General features: G+C 52.7%; 1 protein-coding gene across 5 annotated transcripts in view; it reads right to left on the reverse strand.

The window, feature by feature from the left end:
* Positions 1–1604: 1604 nt before the first annotated feature.
* PGAP2 (post-GPI attachment to proteins 2) overlaps positions 1605–22034 on the reverse strand; it is a 54369-nt gene continuing 33939 nt past the window's right edge. For 4 of the 5 annotated variants that reach the window (XM_030555898.1, XM_030555869.1, XM_030555885.1 and 1 more), the window contains exons 5-6: positions 20694–20802; positions 15546–19949 (exon numbers count right to left, since the gene is read on the reverse strand). In XM_030555898.1, coding sequence (XP_030411758.1) covers positions 19819–19949; positions 20694–20802 — 240 coding nt within the window. In that variant the 3' untranslated portion in view covers positions 15546–19818. Of the gene's footprint in view, positions 1618–15545; positions 19950–20693; positions 20803–22034 lie in introns of those variants that run through there. The other variant, XR_003999535.1, reaches the window with a different exon arrangement.

Consider the following 22034-nt stretch of genomic DNA (forward strand, 5'->3'; position numbering starts at 1 on the left):
ATGCTGCTGGGCTGGCGTGGCCTCCCCAGGCCTCTAACAGGATGGTCTAGTGGGTTGTGCACAGGTTTGGCCATCCAGAGACCTGATTATAGTCCCAGCTCATCCTGTGACTTTGAGGTTCCTGCTATGTGCCTCAGTTTCTCCAGCTGTACAATGAGGATAATGATACTGCCCCGCTGCTGAGGAGCTCTTTGATACCACTGGATGCCAATTGTTACTATAAAAGAGCAAAAAGACCCCCATTCCCACAGGGTGGGTGCTTCCATCTTCCAACCTCTGTCCAGTCTATTTAGAAGAAGAATCGAGTTTCAAAAATAGGTCGTTGTGTGGGAGGGGGAGTTCTACCTTGGGAACCCCTTGCGACTGTATGTACAGTTGGGATTAGGTTTTCCAATGTGCAGTACTTTGAATTTCATCTGCCATTTTATTGCCCAGTCACCCAGTTTTGTGAGATCCCCTTGTAACTCTTCACAATCCGCTTTGGATTTAACTAGCTTGGGTAATTTTGTATCATCTGCAAATTTTGCCACCTCTGTTCATACCCTTTTCCAGATAATTTAGGAATATGTTGACTATTCCTGGAATATGTTGACTGGGCCCAGTACAGACCCCTGGGGGACTCCGTATTTACTTCTCTCCATTCTGAAAACTGACCATTTATTCCTACCCTTTGTTTCCTGTCTTTTAACCAGTTAGTGATCTATGAGAGCACTTTCCCTCTTATCCCATGACAACTTATGTTGCTTAAGAGCCTTTGGTGAGGGATGTTGTCAGAGGCTTTCTGAAAGTTCAAGTACACTGTGTCCACTGGATCACCCTTGCCTGCATGCTTGTTGACCTCCTCAAAGAATTCTAGTAGAGTGGTGAAGCATGATTTCCCTTTACAAAAGCCATGTTGACTGTTCCCCAACATATTGTGTTCATCTACGTGTCTGATCATTCTGTTCTTTACTATAGTTTCCACCAATTTTCCTGGTACTGAATTTAGGCTTACTGGCCTGTAATTGCCGTGTTTGCCTCTGGAGTCTCTTTTTTTAAATTTGCCATTACATTAGTTAGCCGCCAGTCTTCTGGTACAGAGTCTGATTTAAGCAATAAGTTATATACCACAGTGAGTAGTTCTGCAATTTCATATTTGAGTTCCTTCAGAACTCTTGGGTAAATTCCATCTGTCCCTGGTAACTTATTGCTGTTTAATGTATCATTTTGTTCCAAAACCTCCTCTATAGACACCTCAATCAGGGACAGTTCCTCAGATTTGTCACCTAAACAGAATGGCTCAGGCATGGGCATCTCCCTCACCTCCTCTGCACTGAAGACCAATGCAAAAAAAATCATTTAATGGCCTTGTCTTCCTTGACTGCTCACTCATCCAGTGGCCCCACTGATTCTTTGGCAGGCTGCCTGCTTCTGGTGTACTTTAAAAAAAATGCTGTTAGTTTTTGTGTTTTTGGTAATTGCTCTTCCAATTCTTTTCTGGCCTGCCTAATTATATTTTTACACTTGCCAGAGTTTATGTTCCTTTCTGTTTTGTTCCATAGGATTTGACTTCCAATTTTTAAAGGATGCCTTTTTGCCTCTAACCACCTCTTTTATTTTATTCTTTAGCCATGGTGGCTTTTTTTTCATCCTCATGCTGCTTTTGTTTATTTGAGGTATACCTTTAGTTTGAGCCTCTAAAATGGTGTTTTACATAGCTTCCATGCAGCTTGCAGACATTTCACTTTTGTGACTGTTCCTTTTAATTTCTGTTTAACTGGCTTCCTCATTTTGGTCTAATTCCCCTTTTTGAAGCTGCTGTGCTAGGATTCTTTGGTATTTTCCCGTCTATGAGGATGTTAAATTTAACGACTCTGTGGTTGCCAGTACCAAGTGGTTCACCTGTATTCCCCTCTTGGACCAGATCCTGTGCTCCACTTGGGGCTAAATCAAGAATTGCCTTTCCCCTTGTGGGCTCCAGAACTAGCTGCTCCAAGAAGCAGTCATTAGTGGTGTCCAGAAATCTCATTTCTGCATCCCATCCTGAGGTGACATGTACCCAGTCAATATGGAGATAGTTGAAATCTTCTAGTGAGTTTCCTGTTTTTGTAGCCTCGTTAATCTCCGTCATTATTTCACAATCACCATCACCATCCTGGTTAGGTGGTCAGTAGCATACTCCTACAGCTGTATTCTTATTTTTCAAGCATGCAATTTCCATCCGTAGCAATTCTATGGCACCGTTGCACTCATTTCACATTTTAACTATATTTGACACTCTGCTTTCTGTCACACACTGTGCCACTCCACGACCAGCACAACCTGCTCTGTCATTCTTCTATATTTTGTACCCTTGTTAGTTTAAAGAGGTTATTCTACCTATATTTGGCACTGGTGGGACCACTGCTGGAATCCTGGGTCCAGTTCTTGTGCCCACAATTCAAGAAGGATGACGAGAAATTGGAGAGGGTTCACAGAAGAGGCACAAGAATGATTAAAGGCTTAGAAAACCTTGTGACAGGTTGAGTCACAGAGACCCCCCTTAGGACTGCTAGCTGATGTGCTGAGACAACCTCTGAGCCTGTTTTCCCTGCCAGCTTGGGACTTCAGAACCCTGCCTTGTTGAGCCAGACACGCCAGCCTGCTGCAAACACAGTCCCAGGTCTGAACCCCAAAGCTGCAGGCTTAACTGAAAACAGTTTAAGAAGTGCTCCTGTCTCTATCACCCAACACTCAACTTCCAATGGGATCCAAACCCCAGATAAATCCATTTTATTCTGTATAAAGCATATACAGGGTAAACTCATAAATTATCCGCCCTCTATAACACTGATGGAGAGATATGCACAGCTGTTTGTGCTCCTAGGTGTTAATCACTTACTCTGGGTTAATTAATAAGCAAAAGTGATTATTAACTACAGAAAGTAGGATTTAAGTGATTCCAAGTAATAACAGACAGAACCAAGTAAGTTACCAAGCAAAATGAATTAAAACACACAAGTCTAAGCCTAATACATTTAAGAAACTGAATGCAGGTAAATCTCACCCTCAAAGATGTTCCAATAAGCTTCTTTCACATACTAGATGCCTTTCTAGTCTGGGCCCAATCCTTTCCCCTGGTACAGGCCTTGTTCCAGCTCAGGTGGTAACTAGGGGATTTCTCATGACTGCAGCCCCTTTGTTCTGTTTCACCCCCTTATATAGCTTTGGCACAAGCCAGGAATCTTTTGTCTCTCTGGGTCCCCACCTCCCCTTCTAAATGGAAAAGCACCAGGTTTAAGATGGATTCCAGTACCAGGTGACATGGTCACATGTCCTGTGAGACTCCAAGCCTTCATTCCTCCTGGCCTGACTCACAGCAAGGCTTGCAGGTAAACAGAGCCATTTACAACCAATTGTCCTAGTGGCTGGGAGCCATCAAGATTCCAAACCACCATTAATGGCCCACACTTTGCATAATTACAATAGGCCCTCAGAGTTATAGTTCATATTTCTAGTGTCAGATACAAGAATGATACATTCATACAAATCAGATGACCACACTCAGTAGATTATAAGCTTTGTAATGATACCTTACAAGAGACATTTTGCATGAAGCATATTCCAGTTACATTATAGTCACACTCATTAGCATATTTTTGTAAAATCATATGGAGTGCAACATCACCAACCCGCCTTACAGTGATAGACTCAAGGAGCTCAGAGAAGGTTAAAGGGTGACTCGACCACAGTCTATAAGTACCTACGTGGGGAATAAATATTTAACAATGGGCGCTTCAATCTACCAGAGAAAGGTCTGACATGATCCAATGGCTGGAAGTTGAAGCTAGACACATTCAGACTGGAAATAAGGTGTAAATTGTTAACAGTGAGCGTAATTAACCACTGGAACAATTTACCAAGGGCTGTGGTGGATTCCCCATCACTGGCCATTTTTAACTCAAGAGTGGCTGGTTTTCTGAAAGCTCCGCCAAAGAATTATTTTGGGGAAGTTTCTCTTTCCCTTGTTACACTGGCCATATACTGCTAGCAGCTAATGGTGAGTCTCTGTTAGCTCAAGTGCCTGGAGTCTGGATTTTGTAACAGCAAGAGCAATACCAGAAGTTGCTCCGAAGCGCTGAGAGACAACAGTCCCCATGATGTGGTGGGAGTCGAAGGGCAGGTTACAATACTGAATGCACCTGGTCGGGTCAGTGGCCTCGCTGGCTACCCTGGCCTGGAACACGGTGGTACCCTGCCTAGGAAGCCTCTCAGGCTGCGGATCTCTGGCACTGGGATGTATTTAGCCTGTGTGATCCCTGAATCCCTCAGGGCCAATGTAATGTGAAGAGGACGGGCCGAGGGTCCCACATACTACGGTGATGGGTGGCAGTATAAGCTTCCTATGGTTGGGGAGAGGGGTCATGCCACAAGGAATTCAGACCCTTATTTCTCTTTTTGCTGCCACCATAGGATGCCAGGGAGGGAAGTTGGAGTCCCCAGGGCCCAGTCTCATGGAAAGTTCCAGCAGGTTCCGGGAACGGGGTTGGGGGGCTGCCAAGAGAGAGCCGTCAGCCATGGTAGCAGATGATGAGAATGCTCCAGCAGCTCTGCAGCCGAGCAGTTCTGCCTGTGGATGAGCTCCACACACACGTTCCCGACCAAGCGCAGCCCGTTGGGCCCCCCAGGCTCTCCCAAAGCCGCCCCTTTCCTCATGCTGTGTAGCCCCCTCACAGGCTGCGCTAGCCCAGTGCAGTGCCTCAGCCGGCTGCACATGGCTGGGTGCCAGTGACCACTGGGAGAGAGAGAGAGAGTGTGTGTGTGTGTTGCTGTGCTGAGCCCAATGTCCCTCCGATGCCCAGGCGGGCAGGAGCATGCAGGGCACGGGGCACAGGGCCAGCGCTGTCCCTTTCTGGGCACTCCCAGTGGGCCAGAGAGCTGAAGCGAATTCTGGGTAACAGGCTGGAATCCAGTGCCCCCCACTGGACCCAGCTTCCAACCTCTAAGGCAAAAGGGGGGTGGTCCAGGCTCAAGGCTGGTGTCCCATGCCTGGCCTCATCCACCTCTGGCTCTGGGGCTAGCTCTTCTATGGCATCGCAGCACCCACAGCTCAATCATGGGCCACGTAGTACCTCATGCCTGCCTGGCCCCTAACCCAGCAGGGCTCAGAGACCTGTTCCCAGCTCCAAGCCCCAGCGAAGGTCCCAGCAAGGGCAGTGCTGGGAAACAGCAGCCGTGGAGCAGACAGAACCGGATACAGCTGTCATGTCATCTGTGCTCTGGGCTCATCCCTGGAGATTTGAGCACATAGCACCCGGGAAAATAAGGCCCCTGTGTGCCTAAAACTAAGCACCCACAAATGGAGGTTCCCGCAATGACAGGTCATTTGGTAGAGCATGGCCTTGTCATTGTCTGTGTCTCAGTTTTCCCATCTTGAGCAACAGAGAAATGGACAGAGAGTCCCCTCCCCTGAATCTCCCTCCTTCCGCGGCTGCTTGGGGACCCACTATCTCAGCAGAGCCATACGAGAAACAAGTGTCTTGGCCTGTCCCTTCCCCAGTGCCTCCCTCAAGCTGGGGAGTGAGAGAGCCCATGGACACCAGGATGTGGCAGGCCTGAGGGACAGCCCCTCCGACACGAGACGAGACGTGGAGCCCACTGGGCACCTGAGCTGCCCGCGGATGGCCTGGCTGGCACAGCCTGGCTTTGGGGATGGTGCCGCAGTCGAGCAGTGAGTCAGGAGTGAATAATAATGATGCACATTGATCCCTGTAGGGAATTTCACAGGCCTCAGAATGCCTGGGTTCTATTCCTGGTCTAGTCACGCCCCCTCTCTAGGCCAAATTTTCTCCTCCCATCCTTTGCAGATTATAGGCACTTCAGAAGTGGCTTTTTGTGCACATACAGTGCCTGGCGCAATGGGGCTCTGTGGCACGTTGCCTGGAGCGGCTCACGACTGCGAGTGCCAACCTCAGGGCAGACTGTCAGAACAGGCCAGCCCCCACAAGCTGGTGGTGTGCTCTCTAATTAGATTTCATCAAGCCAGTGACAAATGTGAACTCCCGGACCCAGGGCCGCCCAGAGGATTCAGGAGGCCTGGGGCAAAGTGGGGGAGCGGACATAAAAAAGGGCACCACTCGCTGTGGCACTTGTACTCACCGGGTAGCACCCCAAGTCTTCAGCCGCGGGTCCTTCACTCGCTCCGCGTCTTCGGCAGCACCGAAGGACCCGCCGCCGAAGTGCCAGTGATGACCCGGACTGCCGCCGGGTGAGTAAAAATTAAAAAGGCACCTCTAGCCAGGGAAGGGATTCTCAGCCAGGGCTTGCACAAGGCCCTGGTGGGGCCCGGGGTCTGGGGCAAATTGCCCCACTTGCCCTCTCCCCCTCTGCTGGGCATCCCTGCCCGGACCATTGTAAAAAGTCTTACCATGGAGTCACAGCCAGTCCCCTTAGTCTCCCTTGCCCCCCAGACAAACTGGACTTAATTAAACCAAAAATCACACTCCATCATCCCAAGAGACCAGTGTGACGATGCGGTTCTGGCGGGACCCAACTGAGAGTGCCAATTCAGGACCAATTGCTCAAACAGGGCAGTTACAGCCCTAGGCTTGGGTTTTCCCCCCTCTAAGGCAAACCAAACCAGCCAGACAAAAAGGACTTCGGTTTCACCCCACTGGCTAACCACAAGTCACACAAGCAATGTCCTTAGACACTCCAGTCTCCCAGTATCACCACCAGTGCCACCCGTCCTGGCGATGAATGGTTATGAAAACCAACACCCCAGTAAAAGAAAAAGGTTCTCTCAATCCCAAAGGACCAAGCCCCAGACCCAGGTCAATATACACATCAGATCTTACCCACAAATCACGCTGTTGCCAATCCTTTAGTATCCATTTAGTAAAGGTTTATTCATAAAGGGAAAAAGATAGAGATGAGAGCTAGAATTGGTTAAATGGAACCAATTACATACAGTGATGGCAAAGTTCTTAGTTCAGGCTTGTACCAGTGATGGAGTAAACTGCAGGTTCAAATCAAGTCTCTGGAGAACATCCCCCGCTGGGATGGGTCATTCAGTCCTTTGTGCAGAGCTTCTGTTTGTAGCAAAGTCCCTCCAGAGGTAAGAAGCAGGATTGAAGACCAAATGGAGATGAGGCATCAGCCTTATATAGGCACTTCCAGGTGTAAGAACACTTTGTTCTTACTGTGGAAAATTACAGCAAAATGGAGTTTGCAGTCACATGGGCCAGTTTCTGCACACCCTGCTGAGTCACAGGGCGTAACTGCCTTCTCTCAATGGGACAATTGTGTAGGTGATGGTCCTTAATGGGCCATCAAGCAGGCTAAACAGAGCTGACACCAACCTGTCTGGGATCTTTCCCAATAACACAGCACAAGTTTGAAATATAGACAGTATAGAGCCAATACTTATAACTTCAGCTACAAAATGATACAGACATACAGACAGCATAATCATAACCAGTAACTCATAACTTGGTCTTAGACACCTTATATGACCCCCTTTACATAAGATCTGGTGCCACTACAGGACCTTGGTTGCAACCCATGTTTTATATGGTCCTAGTTTATATCAATAACGTCACAGCCATTCACTGACCTCAGCTCCTACACCAAAGACAACGCTGCAGCCAATTCCACAGTAAACTAACTATTCTTAGTAGCTAAGAAAAGGAAGTGGGAGTTATTAAGAGGTTAAAGCTGATAAAATACATACACAGGTGAGCCACAGTCTGTAGGTCCAAAGAGTGGCAGTGATGTACAGGAGGGCTGGAATCATGTTTACAAGTTGGGTGCTGAGAGCCATTGAATCAAACTGCAAAGCCTGTATATGATGGAAACCACTTCAAGCCAGGGGGTGCAGCAGCACCCCTAATTCCAGCACCTGCGGATAAACTGCCAGTTTCCCACAAGCCTTTTCAGGGTACCCAAATTGTCTCTGGGGCTCTCCACTTTGCATCTGATACATTTCCCTGTAAGAGTCCAACCAGCCAGAGATGCAGGCTCTTTCCCTGAACCACACGTATATCTTCATCTCACAGGAAACAAGCTGTCAGGTCACTACCCATGCTGGCTTTTCCTTTCATCCTGGAGAGTGAGGAACACATTTTGAGTCTTTGACCTCTGGTCATGACACGCAATGACCACTTGCTTTGAAATGAGCAATTTTCTGTTACAGTTCTTCATTTGCATTCCTTATTTGCCTTCGTTCCCCTTTGCTGGGTTATTTAGTTACAGGGGTATGCACAAAGTACGTTTGCTACTCCATTATACCAGGATACAGGTAAGTGAAAACAATGCAGGTAACATTCCATTCATTTTCTTGAAGTTAAGAAACATAAGAACAGCCACACTGGGTCAGACCAAAGGTCCTAGCCCAATATCTTGTCTTCTGACAGTGGCCAATGCCAGGTGCCCCAAAGGGAATGAACAGAACAGGTCATCATCAAGTGATCCATCCCCTGTCGCCCATTCCCAGTCCTGGCCAATAGCCATTGATGGACCTGTCCTCTATGAACTTTAGTTCTTTTTTGAACCCTCTTATAGTCTTGGCCTTCACAACATCCTCTGGCAAGGAGTTCCACAGGTTGACTGTGCCTTGTGTGAAGAAATACTTCCTTTGGTTTGTTTTAAACCTGCTGCTTATTAATTTCATCAGGTGACGCCTAGTTCTTGTGTTATGAGAAGGAGTAAATAACACTTCCTTATTCACTTTCTTCACACCAGTCATGATTTTATAGACCTCTATCATATCTCCCCTTAGTTGTCTCTATTCCAAGTTGAAAAGTCCCAGTCTTATTAATCTCTCCTCATACAGAAGCTGTTCCATACTCCTAATAATTTTTGTTTCCCTTTTCTGAACCTTTTCCAATTCCAATATATCTTTTTCTTGATGGGGCAACCACATCTGCACACAGTATTTAAGATGTGGGCATACCATGGATTTATATAGTGGCAATATGATATTTCCAGCTTATGCATATATGATTTCCCAGCGGGAAGCCGGGAGAGGCACCAGACCCGTGTGACCAGCCAGCGTGCCAGGGGCTCTCGTGCAGGAATGACTGGTCTAGCAGCTATGGCCCATGAATCAGGAGATCTGTGTGGTAGGCCTGGCATTCCCCCCGAGTTCCTGCATGGCCCAAGGCAAGTCATGCCGGCGCTGTGCCTCAGTTTGCCCTTCCATACAATAGGGGTAATAACACCCACCTCATGGACATGGAGGTTTGTAAAGCCCTTAGGCTCCTGTGAAGGATGGCACTGTAGACAGGGAATGTTTTATCCTCTACATTGCAGGAGAAGTGTCTCTTCCCACTGAGCAGCGGGTGGCAGCTGGCTTGTGTATTAACGGTGTCATGGTGGCAAGGTTTTGGGAGAGCGAGGCAAGGCCTGGGCCCACGCCATGCAAATGAGGCCTCATCCCTCCCCACCCCGGGGACTGGGCTATGCAACTGTGTGAGCAGCACCAGGCATCCAGGGCTTGGTGGTGCCTGGTGTTACTCAGGAACAGCAATTCCTGAACAATGCTGGGGAGACATAACATCCAGCAGGTGAACTCTGAGCACACAGGGGTGTCTGCCAGCCTGGAGCTGATTGAGATACATTATCTCCATCACTGGCCACAGAGCTATCAGTTTTGTAGGGCTGCAAGCCTGCAAGATCCGCCCCCCTCCCTCCCGGCTAATCCTCCCAGTGGCGTGACAGCAGCCATTTGCCAGTGGCCATTTACGCTGGACAGGAGGCGCATTCATGTCCCTGCCTCTGGGAGCTGCCAGCTGCAGAGCGTGAAGTCAGCCGGGAAAGGAAGGCTGGGTCTGGCCCATCACCCCTTAGTGAATTCCTTCCCCACCTTCCCAGGGGGGCTGTGTCCTGTGACATAACCCTCAGTCCTGCTGCACCGTCCCCCTCCAGCTTCCCCTTCTCCCTAGTTCACCCGTGTGAGGCCAGGCTCAGGGCTCAGGGTGTGGGTGGGCACTGGGGTCATGGGCTGGGGAAGCTGGTGGGTTTCCAGCAGCGGGCCAGAGGGGTGGGAACTCCCAGGGAAGTCTGGAGCTGCTTGTCCCCGCAGCAGCAGGGACCCCTCTGCCCCATCCCTGCACAGTGCTCCCAGGGGTGCTGGCCCCAGGCAGCTGGGGGCAAAGGGGCTTCCAAACCCCAAGGAGAGGGAAAGCCTAAAATGGCAAAGATGCAGAAGCAGCAAGCAGGCGCATTTGTGCTGCATTATTAGCCTGGGTTTGCACTCGTGGAAGCCGGTTCTCGCTAACGCAGCCACACTGCACTGCTCAGCCCTTCTCAGGTGGGGTTGTGGCTTGAGCTGCGTCCACATGGCCCAAGGCCAGGGCTTGGCCCCCGTGTCTCAGCGGGACTTGAGCGCTGACCCTGCTCTCCCCCGCGTGTCCTAGGACCCGGCTCCTGAGTGCTGGCTGACCTGAGTCAGGCTGATGTGGTTGTGGAAGGAAGCAGGGCATGGGATCAAACTGGAGACAGCGCTGAGGATTAGTGCATCGTGTAGACATACCCGCAGGTTACACATTGCCAGCTGCCCAGGGCTATGGGCTCAGGAGCTTCCTGGCTGGCCTGTTTGTTCGTACCTCAGAGGTGGCAGCCCCCCAGTTCAGCCCAGGATGGGCATTGGCCCACAGGGGCCGGCAGGGGTTGGAAGTGCTGGGCCCCATTTGGGCTGGGGGGGATGCCATGTGAGGCCCATCTCTGGGCTGCAGCGAACATGCGGCTCCTGGTCCCAGGCCTGTGGCCCTGCCCGGCAGAGAGGGCAGCGGGGGGTGCACCCTGCGGGGAAGCGGCTTTCGCTGAGGCCTCCCCATTCTGCTGGTGTCTGCCAAGGCCCCTGCAGAGGAAGTCCAGCCAAGCAGCGAAGACAATGGGCATTTGAGAAGGGCCAGGGATGCTGTGGGATAGAGACGCCTCTGTTCAGCCAGCAGGCCCCTGCCAACCCAGGGCGCACCAGGCTGGGCAGGGGTGGGGCACTTAGAGCAGGCGCGTACTGCCCCTGGAAGGGATGAGCCGAAAACAGGCCGAGGCGGGGGCCATGAAGGGACGAGAGTGCAGGGGTGTCTGGGTCAGGAAGGGAAGGGAGTGTATGGGCGTCTGGGCCAGGAAGGGAAGGGTGTGGTTGTGCGCAGGGGTGTCTGGGCCAGGAAGGGACGGCAGTGTGTGTGTGCACAGGGGTGTCTGGGCACAGGGGTGTCTGGGCTAGGAAGGGACGTGTGTGTGTGTGCGCAGGGGTGTCTGGGCTAGGAAGGGACGTGTGTGTGCATGCAGGGGTGTCTGGGTAGGAAGGGACGCGTGTATGTGTACAGGGGTATCTGGGCCAGGAAGGGACATGTGTGTGTGCGCAGGGGTGTCTGGGCCAGGAAGGGACGGGGTGTGTGTGTGTAGGGGTGGCTGGGCCAGGAAGGGAGGGTGTGTGTGCGCAGGGGTGTCTGGGCCAGGAAGAGATGTGTGTGTGTGCACAGTGGTGTCTGGGCCAGGAACGGACGGGGTGTGTGTGTGCAGGGGTGTCTGGGTCGGAAGGGACGGGGTGTGCGCGCGCAGGGGTGTCTGGGTCGGAAGGGACGGGGTGTGTGTGCGCAGGGGTGTCTGGGCCAGGATGGGATAGGGGTGTGTGTGCAGGGGTGTCTGAGCCAGGAAGGGACATGTGTGTGTGCAGGGGTGTCTGCGTAGGAAGGGACGGGGTCGTGCAGGGGTGTCTGGGCCAGGAAGGGATGTGTGTGCGCACAGGGGTGTTTGGGCCAGGAAGGGATGTGTGTGTGCGCTCAGGGGTGTCTGGGCCAGGAAGGGACGGGTGTGTGTGTGCAAGGGTGTCTGGGTAGGAAGGGCAGGGTGTGTATGCACAGGCAGGTGTGTCTGGGTAGGAAGGGACAGGGTTTGTGTGCGTGCGCAGGGGTGTCTGGACCAGGAAGGGATGGGGGTGTGTGTGCAGGCGTTTTTGTGTAGGAAGGGGCAGGGCACCTGAGCCACAGTCTGAGGCATGACTCGAACTGGCTCCCAGTTCATCCATCCCACAGCCCAGGCCACTGGGCTCCTCGTGGGTGGGAGGGTTCGCCCTCCCCTAGGGGAAATGTCCATGGCGGTGTGGATGAGGTTTTTCATCCTGCCCAGTGCTGCCCGGGCCCAGCCATCCTATCACACCGTGCAGGGATTCCTGCTCTCGGCCCTGTGCAATGGGGAACTGAGACAGGAACCTGGAAATGGAAAAATGACTGGCCCAGGGCAGCTGGGGCAGGCCAACACTGCAAGCAAACCAGGCCGAACCCCTTCCTCTCCCTGGAAGTGGAAGCCATCCTAGTACAGCGACCCCACTGTGTGCCTGGGGGCTTGGCTCTGCACGAGCAATGCTGGAAGGGGCAGCCGGAGTCAGCCGGAAGGATTTTAATGAGGCTGCTCAAAATGCTCCCGGCAGGCATTTTCTGGACCCAAAAAGGACGGCTTTGTTCAAAACAGAAAAACAGCAAATCCCAGGAGAAGCGTGTTTTCCCAAGGGAACTGCTTGCCACAGTGGTGTTTCGCTTCCATTCGTGTTACTCAGAAATGGGAACAGTAGTTCGTGTCCGGCTCCTGTCTGCGGGAACCAGCCGTTCTGAACCAAAATATAAAAAGTCACTTTGAAATGTCTCATGGGAAAATGTTGGCTTCCTGACTGGATGGAGAAGTAACTCCCCTGCTTGTCTGGACTCAGGCGCCTGTACCAGGCATTTAGCCCTCCCGGCGGCAAAGCCCTCCTTGACCTCCACAGACCTCACCACGTTCTCGCTGCCACTGGTGTAACCCTGCTTTGCTCCCTGGAAGCCCATTTCCAGCCGCGTTACCAGGCCCGTCTCCACGGCAGAATCCCCTGCACCCCGGGTCATAGCCAGGTGAGCAGAGAACACACGGGCTGCAGCCGGTGCTTATCTGAGCAGAGGTCATGACCACGCTTGGGTTTCTTTAGCGTTGAGACCACTTCCCATCACGCTGACTGCTATGGTCTCTCTCTCTCTGCGCTCCAAGCTGTTGTCTCGGCTTATACTTAGCCCAGATCCTCAAACATCCTCAGCAATGTTGCTCAGGCTAAGAAGAAAGCCGCTGCCAAGCTCCTTTCCAGGTTCCAGCTCCCTCAACGGATGTAGCCTGTTGCTGGCAGGTGGATTTCAGTGGAAGTTAAGAGCTGAAATACCTAGGAGAATCTGGGCGTGAGTTCTGTCAGGCAGAGACAGGTGGTGTTCTCTGCTTGTACAGCTCCTAGCACAGTGGGGGCTTGGGTGGCGCTCATACCACTGTTGTCATGCAGAGAAATAGCAGGGGTGGGAAAGCCAATGGTGCCTGTCTACACTAGTGCTCCCACTTTTGCTATCCCAGTGGAGGAAAGGCCTGAGGGCAGAATTTGGCCTCATGAGCATCTGAATATAGATGACTTCAGGCATCAGCCCAGGAGGGCAGTGACAGAACAGAATGCTTTCCCGTTTGACCTGATAGCTCGGAGGCATGGGAAGGTATGTCTGCATGGCAAGTAGAAACCCACAGCACAGAGCCTCAGAGCCCGAGTCGAGGAGTCAGGCTCATGCGAACGCACTAAAAATAGCTGCATAGACACTGGGGCTTGGGCTGGAGCCCGGGCTCTGAACCCCGGGAGTGGGGTGAGCTTCATAGCCCGCGCTCCAGCCCCAAAGGCCGCCCAGCTGTTTTGAGCACCGGAATGCAAGCCCCACCAGCCGGAAGCTGTCGACCTGGGCTCAGACTGGCTGCTCACTGTGGAGATGTACCCCCGTACCTCGTTTATCTCCCAAACTACGGTGTAGTGCTCGCTCTCGGTGGAGAGAACCAGCTAGAACCACAAACAGGGTGTGCTCCAAGCAGGTAACTGAGATGCTTGCTATGGATGGTAGCCCCCTACAGCAGCAGTTTTCAACCTTTTTTCGTTTGCGGACCTCTAACAAATTTCGAATGGAGGGGCAGACCTCTTTAGAAATCTCAGACACAGTCTGCATCCCCCAGGGGTCCATGGACCACAGAGTCAGTGTTTGGGGATGTATAAGGCATGCATGCCTGGGCAGACTCTGGACAGAGCAGAGCTGCAGCCCCTGACAATTCTCAAGATATTGAAAATTTTTCCCACTTGGATTCAGGAGAAAAAGTCAAAATCAGGAAAGTGTGGCCAAGCTGGAAATCCAAAAGCTTCATTTCAAAATGTTTCCTTGTGATTGAACATATCTATTTACTATAACTAGCTTAACTGTCAAAACAAAGTCATTTTGAGCCGGAAAACGGCAATTTGTCATTTCAAAAACGTCCAAAGGAAATGTTTTGACAATTTCAAAACTTGAACTTTTTTTTGAGTTGAAAAATTCATCAAAACTGAGGCAAAACTGCAAAGAAGTTTCGGATCTGACAAAGTGGCACATCCCATCAAAGAAAAAAGCTTCATTCTGAACCAGTGAGGGAGATTATGGGTAGGGTCTCCCGGATCTAGTGAAAGTGACTCGTGTCCGACTGGAGACAGCATAAGGGGGCCGGCTATCAAAGAATGTTCTGAGTGTCTGACTGGAGACAGTATAAGGGGGCCGGCTATCAAAGAATCAGTTTTGAAGATTCGAGTCCACACAGGCCATTCATAAGCCACACTGCTCATGGATCACCACAGCGCACGGATGGCCCGGCACTTGGAGGCATTGAGGCGCAGAGCTGGGGGCGACAGCGCCAGGTGCCAGGCTGAGATAGGTGTGGTGGACGTTCCATAGGACGAGATGGAACAGATTCTGGTCTTGGTTACATCAGTGCGTGACTGGGCTGGGAGGGTCACAGGAGATATCTGCTACCTGTCTGGGCCGAGCAGACTCTCTCTGCAAGCTGCTGGCCTGGAGAGTGGAAACCGGTCAGTGAATCAAACCCGTGAGATGTCAGAGGACAATGATGTTAGACTGGCCTCACCCAAACTGACAAGTTTTATCTAGTGGAAAACAGGCAATTCCAGGAAAATTTCTTGCATCTTAGGACAGGAAGGTCTAGTAGTTAGAACCAGGGCTCCTGGCTCTGCCACTAAGTGACTCTGGGCAAACCACCAAAACTTGCTGGGCCTCCATTTTCTGAAATGCAAAACAGGGATCTAGCTTATTTATCATGTCTGCCACCATAGCACCCAGGGCTTTGATTCCACAGGTCATGGGCCATACCATTCCTGGTGGAACCCAGCTGAATCACTGATATTACACTTGGGATGCATTTGACCTGATAATATTTGCCTCACTGAAAGATTTTACAGGCAAAATTATAGTTCAGTGGTTTGAGCATTGGCCTGCTAAACCCAGGGTTGTAAGCTCAATCCCTGAGGGGGCCATTTAGGGATCTGGGGCAAAAATCGGTCTGGGGATTGGTCCTGCTTTGAACAGGGGGTTGAACTAGGTATCTCCTGAGGTCCCTTCTAACCCTGATATTCTATGTCTATTCATGTTTGTAAAGCACTTGGAGATAACACATCTGTCAGGAGAAAGGTCCCCGCATGCCCACAAACGAAGATGGGAACATGAGCCCAGGGGCAGGACTGGGTGGGTGGGAGGAGCCAATAACATTGAAATAAGTTGACAAAAATACTCAGCATTTTATTTCATCCTCCAAACCAATGAAAATATACAACCGGCAGTATCATGGCACAGAGTGTGCGCGATCCCCACCCCAGCAGAATACAATTGCATACAGTAACGGATGATGCGCACGGCGGATTCCACTTGCAAGCAGCAGCGGCTGGCGAGAGAGGGCCGCACCAGCAGTTCCAAAATGCCCAGGAAAATCAGGAAGAGAGATTGCCACTATTAAAGCCAAAGAACCGAGCAGACTTTATCCCAACCTCACCGAGCCCTCGCAGCCCAAGGCAGGTTCACTCCCGGGACTGTTGCTTGGATAATCTTGTGCTTGCTGCTCTCAAACACTGTGCTGGTCGGGAAGGGTGTGTGTGTGTGTGACTTCTCCTTGATGAGTGACCAGGCGTCACCATGTAGGTTGCAGCTGATCTCCCCAGCAGGGATCTGAAAGGGCGCTTGGCAGAGAGCAGAGGTAGGTGCCCCATCAGACCTGTGAGAGGGTAACCTGGCCTTTCCGCACAGACCAGTACTGGCTGTCTGATGGACCAGAGCTGTGTTCCACCAGTGCTAAGAGCAGAAAAAGCACCAGCTGAAGGCACCCAGCATCTCCTGACCTTCCCAGCTGGCTCCTAGACCATCCTACATGTTCTGCTGGGGAGGGCCCATGATGGCCTCTGCCTGGTTTCAGACACATCACCCAGGGTCCTTCCCTATTTCGGATGCCCTGTAACCCTGCCACGGGGCCTGTTCTCCGTACTCCACTCGCCCCCAACTTCACGCCAAAGAAAAAGGAGAATTAACAAGGAGAGGGAGAGTTTCCCATCTGCTGTTACTTATCAGCTGTGTCCCCTCCCTGAGCTCCAAGGAGGCAGCTACCACTGGATGACTGAATGGCTGTATTCTGTTCTGGCTTTGGCCAAAGGGTCTTGGCACATAGGACTAAGAAGAACGTGGTGCCTGACGCAGCACTCTGCTAGCTCTGCTCAGCCAGACATCCTGGGATGGGTTTATCCACCTCCCTGGCAAACCCCCTTGGGGCAGGCTCCTGTCATCTCTGCGAGTCTGCCCACTGGGCTCACCCCTCACCCACCCCACACGCTGCCATGTCAATGACTTGGTAGCCATACCACCCTTGCCCCTCCCACTTCTGCTCCCAGCCCTGGCTTCCTCTCCCCTTCACAACACAGGCAGGCTTCCTGCCCTGCCTTTCGATCCTCACCAGGCTTCGATCCGAGCCCGGCCCACTCTCTCTGTATCCTTCTCCCGGGTATTCCAACACATTTCTGCCACAAAGGTCATTGGGGTTAATTCACCAGGTGATTAATCTTCTGCTTTGCCGCGGTGGGACGGCAGGGCCAGCCGGTGCTCTGTATCCAAAGCACAGGGTCTGTTCAGGTTGGGTGCAGAGTTCTTATGTTTTGGACAGCACCAGGCCATCAGCACCCAGGAAGCCAAGCAGCAATGGTGGACTCCAGCTCAGGGCAGCGGCTGGCAGAAAAGGGCTAGGCTACGGGACACAGGGCCTTTAGGTGCTCAGACACTGCAGGGATGAGATTGGTAGGAATATCTATATCGTACATAACAGCTCTTGCTCTCTGGTCTGGGTCTGGCCCAGGCCCAGGTTGGTTGGGACTGAATGTCACTAGTAGCCAATGATTCTTTGGTAGGGCTCTGTGCAGATCTCCAAGGGCAGGTACCCACACCACAAAATCCACCACACAACGCGCCCTTATTCAGAGACTAGGCCCAGAGCCCAAACTTCCTCGGAGGGGTCACCTGCAGGTCAGGGCCAAGGCACGTTGGCAGAGCGATGGAGCAGGCCTCTTGGCACTGCCTGGCATAGATCCCGGCTCGGGCAAGCAGGAGTGTCTGGTCCCTGGGGTTCTCACTCCAGCCACACTAAATTCACACCTGCCAAAGGAGTCAGAGCAGTGCTACCCACAGCCTTTGCCGCCGGCACCGAGCCTGGGTCCGATGCAGCTGGAGAGATGGAACCACCAGAATCTCCCAGCTGGAGCTTGCCTGTACATGGGGCACCTGCACTGAAATGGACACGACCAGGGATCTGCGACTGCCCTCTCTCCCCAAACTATGTGGAAACCTGCCTGGTAGCATCACTCAACAGCCTCATGAAAAGCCATCGCTGCCTGGAGGCGTGCGCTCTAATGGAGGTGGAGCACTGCTCTGCTCAACCCACCTGGAGAGACTTTGGGGTGGTCTCATAAGACAAGGGCTTGCGCACGAAGGGTGGTCTCTCATAGGTGCCGGGGGGGTGATGCGCTGTGCTTCCAACCCTCCAAAATAAGACCCTGTCCTCCGCGAAATCCAGGAAGCTACAGCAGTGCCCCTCCAGCTCCCCCTCGCTGGTACTATGTCAATCAGGAGCCAGTGCAGCTACCCTAGTGAAGCAGGGTGACTACGGCCCTGTATATCCTGGGATTACAGCTCCTTTGCCAAGCACCCAGCCAAGCTGCAGTGACCCAGGCGAGGATGGAACCCAGCTGTACACAAGGAGACCAGTGACGGTCCTGGGAGAGTGGTCGAGGAGGCTGGAAGGCATGGCCCAAGAGAAACCCGTCAGGCTGGGCTGGCCTGGGCCTCGCTCCTCCCTTGTGGCTTCACCCTCTGTGGTTGTGCCTGGTCAGCTGGAGGCACTGCATCTCCAAGAGAGAGGCCCAACCCGGAGTCCACATCCCAATGGTCTCTGCAGCTCAGACCAGCTCAAGCGCTTGCTCACTCTGACCCTTCCTAAGAGCCAAGGGGCAAGATTTCTAAGAGGAACTAGTGATTGGAGGGGATGGGGGGGACAGGAGGGGACAGGGGGGACATCTTACTTTTTTGGGTGCTCAACCTGAGAGGCCTTAAAGGGGAACATCTCTCAGAAGCCAGATGCTCTGCACTTTGGGCTTCTGGCCCACTGAAGGTTGAGGTCCCTCCTCCCGCAGTCACTAGCCCCACCTGTGATGGGGGCGTATCCCCCCCGATCCTAGGCCATCCCAGGAATTGCTCAAGCTCTCTTAGTGTCCACTCTGTATAATTTATTCAAGTCCCCTCCACCAACACCAGGCCAATGCAACACACCCTGCCCAAGCTCTATGACTCTCTTGCCTTCAGACCTTGTTCAGCAGGGCCCCAGGAGGAAACCAGATCTCTCTTCCTTGGGATTTCCTTCAATCTAGGCGCAGCCAGCCCCGCCTTCTGCTACTCCAACACAGCCTCCCTGCCTTTTATCCAAGGAATTCCCTATCTCAGCCCGCCTCCCCACCTGATTAGCTAATTCCTCCCTACCTCCTCAATCAGCCGTCACACAGGAAACGATCAGAGTGTTGGCCCATCTGTCGGGCCTCAGCACTCTGTCACAGCACCTCTGGAGGCCTTGGCCAAGGATTTTGCAGGGTGAACAAAGCCGACCTGTTGGACTGGAGGGGGGAGAAAACACAGGGAAGACTAACCAGCCCAAGGCAATGCAGAAAAAGAGGCCAGGTCATTCTTCAGCGAGCCCTCAAGTTGATGTCTGAGTGAAGGGGAACTGGAAGTTATTCCAAGGTGCTGAGAATAAGCAACACAGAATGCCTTGAGAGGGGTTTTCCTCCAGTATTCTCAGCCTTTCCCTCCATCTTGTTTGCTCGAAAGGGAATACCGGGAAAGGGAAGTGGGGCTCAAGAGTTCAGCAGAGACCCTCCCTCTGGAGAAGTCCTGTTCCAATCCCAGGGCCACAGCAAGGAATCTCCCCTGTCGATCAGCACACGACTATTACCCGTGCAGAGTCTGGGGCTGCGGCAAGAGCCCTGGTGAGGCAGCAGGTGTGGGAAAGGTGCTGTGCTGAGCTGGGCGGGGCAGTAAAGAAGATCCCATCCCTGCATCAGTTGGCCTTGCAGAAGAAGGATTCCTAGCCACACGGGCCAACATCTTACCCATTCGACTCACTTGGGTCCTGCCCTCTCGGCTCCCACTAACTGCTCCTGTCCTGGCACTTGACAGGAATGACAGATCCATGGAGAGGCTGCTGTATTATTTGTGCGTAATCATCCCACTCCCCTACAATCCGCACTCTCCGGTATTTCTGGAGGTGTTTTTAACAGGATCCTGGCGGCAGCAGCACAAGAACAGGGAGGTCCTGGCGATGTCTCAACAAAGGGCGCTTTTGGTTTCCTCTCAAAGCACATCACGGTCCTCCCTGCCCAGCGTCGCTCCCAGGAGCTCATCTGGCCCCAACACTCGCACCAACTGCAGGACTCCAGATGCCAGCAGCAGCACGGGCAACGAGGCCGCCCTAGAAACGTTTGTCTTCTGGCTGGGAACTGACCACCAGCTCTTTGTTGCCAAAGTCCCACCAGGCGGTCATGTGGAAAGCCATGTTGGAAAGGACAACCAGGTACTCCAGGAAAGCGAAGATGGTATAGGCTGGGAGAGGAAGAGAGGAAACCCATCAGGTTAATGGAGGAAATGGGGCAGAGGAAAGGGAAGAACCAAGAATGTGAGCGAGACCACATCTCTGGATAAATTCATGGAGGTTACGTCCATTCATGGCTATTAGCCAGGATGGGTAAGGAAAGGTGTCCCTAGCCTCTGTTTGTCAGAGGATGGAGATGGATGGCAGGAGAGAGATCACTGGATCATTGCCTGTTAGGTCCACTCCCTCTGGGACACCTGGCATTGGCCACTGTCGGTAGACAGGATACTGGGCTGGATGGACCTTTGATCTGACCCAGTACGGCCATTCTTATGTTCTTATGTCTCTCTCAGCATGTTACCTGAGCCTCTGGCACTATGGGGACTGAAGCTTGGGAGCAAGACGCTCTCATTTCTCGAGGAGCCTGTTCCAGCCCAACCCGGCAGGGTGGGACAGGAAGCCGTTACTTTCTGATGGCCAGTCTCTGATGGCGCATCTCTGTCCATAATCCAGCAGGCGTGCGTCTCCAGCACCACACCCACTGCAAAACCCCAGCAATGCTGGCAGCCTTTCCAGAAAGCCAAGGCCTGAGTGGGAGTTGGAGGAGACTGATCGTATCCAGAAGGGGTCAGCAGGCGGGGGCAGACGCATGCTAGCAGGGAAGCGAAGGGAAACCAGCCCCTGCTACGTCTGCTCTTTGATTCAGGAGAAAGTTGTGATATGGGGCCCAGCGGTTGGGTCCTCAGGGACCTTACCTCCAGCCTCGCAGTACCAGTTGTGGTGGAAGTAGACACACACAGCCAAGGAGAACGTGACGAGGTTGAAGAGAAAGAGCAGCAGCTTCCACTTGTAGGACTTGCGCTCCTGGAAGAGACCGACAGGACAAGGTCTGACTTCCAGAAGCTGGGTTAGAGGAGCAGCCCCCTTCCCTTCCCATACCACTCCCAGGAGTCTCAGCAGAGACCTCCCACCAGCTTCTGAGAGGCCATGGCCTGGACCTCCCAGCCCTGAGCCTGCAGAGGCGAGGTCCTTAGCCCCTGGAAATGGTCCACGCTGCACGGCAACCCCCCGCATGGCCTCTCGGCAGAGCCCAGGCATGACAGTGCAGCTGGCATCCATTAGAACAGCGCCCCCAAGTGGTGGCAACTAAGCTCCCATAAATGGCACAGAAAGCTGCCCACACAAACAAGCAGAGCCACCCCCCTCAGCTGCTAATTCTCTGCCATCTTCTCCAGACATCCACCCAATGACTCTTGTAACAGTCACCATCCTACCGGGCAAGTATGGATCCAACGCCACCAACCAATTATCCCGCTGCCTTACAATGTACAATAAATACAATTTTCAAATAGGTGAAGAACAATTTTTCCTGTGCTGCTGTGCCGGGAGCTGGAGCTCAGGGCTCTGTTTCACCTGCGATCGCTGATCCAGAAAGAGGGGTGCTCTACCAGTGAGCTAGGCATTCCTAGGGTTAACATCAGCTCTGACACTGGCGCATTGTGTAGCCTCGGGGAAGTCATTTAACCTCCCTGTGAAGTGGATATAACACTTATTTAATCAACAGGTGGGTGCGTGTCTATGTGCAGGTCATTGGCCTCGGCAGGAAAGAATCAGGCTGCTCAACCACGTGTCACAGGCCCTATACTACCAACAGCTAAAATAGATTCTCCATTAGCTCCAGGGGTTGGTGCCTGTGCTTTTGGAGGAAGAGTTTGCGTGCCCCCGTGAAGTCGTGTGACTGCAGCATGCCTTGCAATGAGGAATGCAAATCCTAATGGAGGTGCCCATGGATGTTACAATGCTCCCCACCGGTTACCGGCACCCCCACTGCCAGATCCTACCCCTCTGCAGGCGGCCCGCCTCCCTCGGCATTGAGCCCCAGCCAAGGCGCAGTGGGTTCACCAGAAGAAAGCAGGCTGCTGCTGCTGCTCCTCCCCCAGAGCCGTGCCCCGCTCGCTTGCCACTGGGTAGGGGCGGAGGAGGAAACCACACCAAGGAGCAGAGCTGGCGTGGATGCAGAACCGAAGGCATTTCACAAGTAGCGCAAAGCGCCGGGGCGGGCTCTTCCTTCCCACTCCTGAGGAAGGGGTGGGGCC

Source organism: Gopherus evgoodei, chromosome 1 (genome assembly GCF_007399415.2).
Source record: "Gopherus evgoodei ecotype Sinaloan lineage chromosome 1, rGopEvg1_v1.p, whole genome shotgun sequence".
Taxonomy (NCBI): Eukaryota; Metazoa; Chordata; order Testudines; family Testudinidae; genus Gopherus; species Gopherus evgoodei.